At 45.1% G+C, this 6408-nt stretch overlaps 1 protein-coding gene across 1 annotated transcript; it reads left to right on the top strand.

Annotated features, from left to right (window-relative positions):
• Positions 1 to 1313: 1313 nt before the first annotated feature.
• LOC113590722 (transmembrane protein 42) lies at positions 1314 to 6117 on the top strand. The gene is made up of 3 exons (XM_027031014.2): positions 1314 to 1569; positions 2350 to 2496; positions 2784 to 6117. The coding sequence occupies exons 1-3, from the start codon at positions 1393 to 1395 to the stop codon at positions 2925 to 2927; spliced, it is 468 nt and encodes a 155-aa protein (XP_026886815.1). The 5' UTR covers positions 1314 to 1392; the 3' UTR covers positions 2928 to 6117.
• Positions 6118 to 6408: the final 291 nt, after the last annotated feature.

Genomic DNA, 6408 nt, shown 5'->3' with positions numbered 1-6408 from the left:
AGATGTAAATGTTGCCTAAGGCAGTTTTGGTTTGACGTCAGAGTTGTACAAGCCAGCAGCTATCCACAGACCATTACAGTCGTCAGTCCTGCTGCAGCTAATGCTGCTGCTATTGGCAGTGAAAACAACAAACAACAACAACAACAACAACAACAGTACGTTCATGCACGTCTCAGTGGAGAGTAGGGGTAGGTGCCCCTGTTCATGGTCTCGAGATGAGACTGTCTAGCTCTTAACTCAAGATTAAAGGTACTGAAGGGTTGTTTGCAGACGTCTTAACGGATCTCAATCTTGGTACCCCTGCACCCTCTGTGGGGTTTTTATTATCATGGTGTTTCTCTGTGGAGCTTCCTGTCTGCCCAAGTCTACATAACCTTTAATCAGGAGACAGCGTCCATAACAGTCAAAATCGTCTAGTTGAAGTGATCCAGGTGTACACAAGCAGAGTCTGGTGATGTAGCTATAGCCTTCATAAACTGATCACATGGAGGGTGCAGGGTGACGTAGCTATAGCCTTCATAAACTGATCACATGGAGGGTGCATGGTGACGTAGCTATAGCCTTCGCAAAATTGATCACAAATGCTCTCATTTATGGACCTTTTCTGAACAAAGAAAGTGCTCCAGGTGACCGCGTGAGTGTAACAGGTGACCCCGAGAGAGTGCTCCAGCCGACCCTGTGACCTTTCCTGGGGTGCATGTAAGTCCAGACATGGGAACTGATATATAACCCTGCAGCCCTGTGCCTCATTTTGACAATACACTGTATGATATTATAATAATAATAATAATAATAATAATAATAAAATACACCCTTTTTTAAAAAAAACTGCAGGATATCTCATCATGACCAAGCTTTCATCCATCTCCCCCCCTCTCTGATTAGATAGGGCTAATGAGTTGCAGGGCACTGCTATAAGTCAAGGGCATCTCATTAGAATTGATCTGCTCCCGGTGAGGGAGGTGGACAGAAATGAGAGGAATGAGATTAAACTGACAATCTCTGCCCTCTCTGCTCTGTGGAGTTCATTTGCAAAGACCCATATTGGCTCTGAATTGGTGTTTTTGGAAGTATCAGGAAAATACTGTGTAGCTTAATTTTTGTTTATCAAATACTTTATATATATATATATATATATATATATATATATATATATATATATATATATATATATATAAATATAATTGCATAAGGCATATGTGCATTCTAAAATTACTTTGAAATAAGCGCCACATGGTAAAATGATCTTGGAAACTACGGTTCCCAGCATGCTGCAGTACGCCACGCTCCTCCCAGCCTGTGCCGTGAGCGGAGCAGCAGTAACCGGACGCACCGCCGTTCCCTGCACACGCGTCCCGGTGGCTGTGGGGGACATGTAGCCTCGCCGTCACCATGCTCCCTGGAGTTTTCTATGCGCTGTTGGCGGGGTTCCTGGGCGCTGTCGCCTCGTCGTCCGCCAAACTGTCGCTCGGCACCGATTATCTGAAAGGTGTGTGCGAGACGGGGCTGCGGACGTGGGGAGCGCCGCGCGCATCTGCACAGGGCGGCCAGACTACCGCGTGCGACTGGGTGAGTCATTTTCCGCAGTCCAGACTATATCAATGAATAACTGATTTGGTGGCGCTTGGTTTTTAAACGCCATGCGAAACTCGCGTACATCACGCTTACCGGGTCCGCGCGCCAGGACAGCGTCAGCACCGCCTCCGGCGGCGCCCGCGCGAGCAGCGCCCTAGAGTCACGCTTCAAGCGCAGCGCCGTGCTCGGTGCATGCGACTTGGACATCACGCGCGTTAAATGTAGGCCTAACACGACTGACCAAAATCTAATTCAGTCACCAGATTATGGGCGACGGCACTTAAAATAACAATCCATTAACCCCGCTGTCTCGGGACTCGGACTGAAGCAATATTATTACACGGATGTTGGAAATGACCTTCAAAAGCGATTGCACGTGTCGTCTTTGCCACTTCATTCTTTAGAAAAATGTATCATTTCTCTCGCCACTAATTGACTCTAAATATTTAAACAGGGTGTGCTGATCTACATTCATCATAAAGCCATTTTACTGCGAGCTAAGGCGAGAAAACGGCCTAGTGACCCTCGCAAGCATCCCTAGATCAATAAACAAGCAAGTTGTCTACTCTATGAGCATCTGAATGGTTTCTTTACATCCTCTCTGTGTGTGTGTGTGTGTGTGTGTGTGTGTGTGTGTGTGTCTGTGTGTGTGTGTCTGTGTGTGTGTGTCTGTGTGTGTGTGTCTGTGTGTGTGTGTCTGTGTGTGTGTGTGTGTCTGTGTGTCTGTGTGTGTGTGTGTGTGTCTGTGTGTGTGTGTGTCTGTGTGTGTGGCAGCTGCATGTCCCCTTGCGCTTGCTGTGTGGGGGGCTGGTGTTCACCTGTAATGCTGTGATGTGGACCTTCTTGTCCAAGGCACTCAGGTATTCGTCATCCTCCGCTCGGACCACTGTGACCACCACGGCCTCCAATTTAATCTCCTCAGTGAGTATCTGGGACCACGAGCGGCATTAGCCTCAGCCTCAGACCCCACCTCTCCCCAGCCCCCTAAAAACAGACCATAGCCAAGCATGCGACATGTCCAGAGGAAGTAAAACATATGCAGTAACCACGTGGCTCCAGAACCTCATGATCCATCCATGATCTGTAGCGTAGTCTGCCGTAATCATGTACAGCAGAGATGGAACTCTAGCTTGTCAGAAGAAATCTTTTAGTTTGTTATAAATACCCATAGATGATGTGGGATCTGTTTGTTTACACTTTCTGTTCAGGCATTCCTTGGACAGCTCATTTTTGGGGACAGCCACATAGCTTTGTGGTGGGTGGGCGTGTCCCTCACCCTCTCCGGCCTGCTGGTGTTGCGGCGAGCTTCCCCCAACCACGCGCGGTCTCCGCCCACAAGCAAGGACAACTGAGCCGGCCGGGCCCACCCCTCCAGTGGAACGCAAACGCAAGGACATCATGATGACCAATGACCAACGGCACCTCCCCCCACCCCTGCATACATTAGCATATTTTAGCATAAATGATTACAACATTATGCACATTATTATTACTATTATAGAAACATGGCCAGGGCCATTGCCATGGTTTAAGGAGTAATCTGACCTTTATTAAACTGTAACGTTTGCATATGGCAGGGTTGAACAGGACATGTCCTGAACTGGGCATTTAGACCAATTTAGTCCAACAAATATGACAGATCCTTCCAACACACCTGGATCTCTATACTATCCACTATAAACACCACCTCTTAAAAGGAACCCTGCTACCTGCACAAGGAACTTGTCTTAGATTAGAAACAAATGTTATTTTAATGGGAACAATTCAGATTCGTAAAACAGATATGACCAAAGACTTTTAATCCTGTATTTGTCTTACAGGGGTGGGCAGGAATCGTTATTAATGCTAGGGGGTGGAGAAGTGACACTTGATCCCTCACTCTTTAATGTGTCTTGATTGAGAGCTTGTTCACACTGGGGTTTAGCAGAGTTAAACCACATTTAGCCTGGAATAGTTGGGCACATCTGCAACATCTGGATATTTCCTGTATGATTCCTTTGTTTCCCAGGATATAACACTAGTGAGCTAGTCCTATAGGAAATGGCTCTTAATTCACATTCTAATCTGGAATGTCCAGGAAACCCAAACCCCAGTGCAGATCACCAGGCCAGAGGGGAAACGTTGGTTTACATCAGCTTTGTGTAAAATGCAAGACTAGTCTCACAAAGATGGATCAAACGAAGATAGTCCCCAAAGATGGTCCCCAAACATAGACCAGCAAAAGATTATCCCCACACAAGGATCATCCCCAAACATAGATAGTCCCAAAAGATCGTCCCCAAACAAAGATAGCCCCCAAACAAAGATGGTCCCCAAAGATTAACAGCATGTTTAGAGTCAGACATTCCGAACATTCCATTCAGACCCTTCCTCTGAGACATCACTGTTAAAGTGACAAAGATCGTCTGGTATAGATTTGAAATGAACAGAATCGGACCTCGTTCTCCTTGAGCCATCTGGTAGGAGATCCGTAGACAAGCTGTAGTGTGTGACTAGTCCTGCCTCTGGACACAACGTACTCTCTCCTCTGGTCCACGTCACTGTGAGCAACCATGGGATTGGTATAGTGTTATGCAATAACAACTATGACAACGAAATCGAACACACACTGAGAAATGGCATTCCACACATTGTGGGCCTTTGACTGCCAAAGTCCAACTGAGGCATTTTTGGTACGAGTTGCACCTTGTTACATGCAGTGAAACACCCAAAGCACATCTCTGTAGCAAAAACACTGATTCCAGGAAGTCTAGTTGGATGCACTTCCTTTGCGTCCTTCGTTTAGAGATTAAAAGAGCTACACGCAGACTTTCAGTAGAATATAATATTAAGTAGAACTACTTACTGTGGTGCTTGAAAATTTGTGAACCCTTTTGAAGTTTCTATATTTCTGCATAAATTTGACCTAGAACTTCATCAGATTGTCAATTCTATTGTATAATTCCTAAACAAGATAGAGAACCCGATCAGTGAGACAAAAATAAAAGACTCACTTATTTACTGAGGAAAATGATTATATATTACATATCTCTTGGTGGCAAAAGTTATCATTGTATTATTGGATCATTGTTCTCAAATGATGGACTAATATTTTTGTCTCATTTGATTTGGTCCTCATTGTTCCACTTTTAGGATTTGTGTGAAGTTTTAGGTCAACCTTATACAGAAATATAGAAACTTTTAAAGGGTTCACAAGCTTTCAAGCACTGCCGTGTTAAGCAGAAAACCTGATGTCACAGCACGGGTGCTGGATGCTAGGTGCTGGGTTCCCGCCCTGCTACTGTAGCACGCTAGCGTTTGGGCTTTTGGCTCAACTATCCCCTCAACAATGGGCATTGTTATTGAACTTCACATGGTGATGATGCATGAAAGGTTTATGACAGCAGAAGAAAACTCAAAGCAGCTTACTGGGAGGCCCCGACAAGGTGAACTGACTGGTTAGCTGAGCGTAATGCAGCATGAGACACACTGACACAGGCTGACTGATGGAGGTGAGGAGGGGTTATGAAGCCTCTAGTATCAGGCAAGGGCTTGGGTCAAAGGCCACAAAAGGTCACACTTCCTGTGAATCTCCAGTGCTTCCTACTTACAGCATGTCGAGTCCCTATATCAAGGGACTTATTTTTTAACTGTGATAGACTGACTGCATGCCCGCAGAGCTGCCTGTCCACACTGCAGGTGCAGTGAAGGACGAACATGCTGCATGCCTTTCTCACCAAAGTCACCAGAGAGTTTTCCCTTCCTGTGTGTGGCCTACCATCGGCGCCGTTCTGAAGACGCTGGCGTTTTAGGTAGTCACTGTCCTGTAATGGTGAGTGTATCTGCTCTCTCAAGAGTAATCATTCACATAGAGCAAAGTGTCGTGTCACAACCTAGTCAACACAATGCTAGAAATGTCCATTGACCTGTTTCAAGATGTGTACTGTACATTATAGATAAGACAAAGCAAACTAATCTAGCGCTTTTCATTAATTAGAGTAGTGTAGCATAGGATGGAATGGACTTCATAAGGGAGCATGTTTATGAAAACATTATGCAAAAAGGCCTGAAGTTGACATGGTGCACCATCATCTTGAAAGCGTTAAGAGTGAACCTCCTATCTCTGCGCACCACACTGGAGATAGAGGGAGGGGAACTATATTTTGTAGAATTATCTGTAGCATTGTTTTATTCTTCTCACCTCACCATATCTGTAAATATACACACTTGTAGAAGTGTAAATACATGTATTTAGGTATAGACACTAATAGCACTGTAAACCCATATACCTGTAATAAATGCAACAAAATCAGTGCATGAGTAACCTTTGCAGGAGGGAAATATTTTCATGTGCGATGTGTGAGTTAATACCACGGTACTGAGGCAGAGGTGAGGGACACAGGAGGCATGTGTTGAACTATCTGTAGCACTACCTTATTTTATGCACCTTGCCCTACCTGTATATATCTGTAACTGTACGTGTAAATTACATACACTATATTCTGTACAGGAGCCACTGTCATCTCATTTACCCATAATAAACGCAACATTACTTTGACTAAAGCTTGCAAGTGGACAGTGTGAATGTTCTAATGTAATGTAAACAGCCAGCCTGTTTTAATGTGTGTGAGATAAGCTATGTGACAGTCCTGCTTACAGAGGATACAAGACAGCAGGACCAACCCCACACAGACACACACAGTACTGAACTCAATGGAACCACACGCACATAGCCCTAAACCCAATTGAGCCACACACATGATGGCAATGTCACATGCAGCATCCTGCACCACAGAGACCTTCCTGTGTGCAGGACTCTGGTGTCCACTGACCAGCAGTCTCAGCCTCTGGTTA

This window comes from Electrophorus electricus, chromosome 2 (assembly GCF_013358815.1).
Source record: "Electrophorus electricus isolate fEleEle1 chromosome 2, fEleEle1.pri, whole genome shotgun sequence".
Taxonomy (NCBI): Eukaryota; Metazoa; Chordata; class Actinopteri; order Gymnotiformes; family Gymnotidae; genus Electrophorus; species Electrophorus electricus.
Note: the sequence above shows the minus strand (reverse complement) of the source record. Positions and strands in the feature narration are given on the sequence as shown.

What these genes read in the sequence shown, in the direction of transcription:
- LOC113590722 (XM_027031014.2), top strand. Translation starts at nt 1,393, where the DNA reads ATGCTCCCTGGAGTTTTCTATGCGCTGTTGGCGGGGTTCCTGGGCGCT. An exon ending in AGACTACCGCGTGCGACTGG is followed by an intron (nt 1,570 to 2,349) that starts GTGAGTCATTTT and finishes TGTGTGTGGCAG; the next exon opens with CTGCATGTCCCCTTGCGCTT. An exon ending in CCTCCAATTTAATCTCCTCA is followed by an intron (nt 2,497 to 2,783) that starts GTGAGTATCTGG and finishes CTTTCTGTTCAG; the next exon opens with GCATTCCTTGGACAGCTCAT.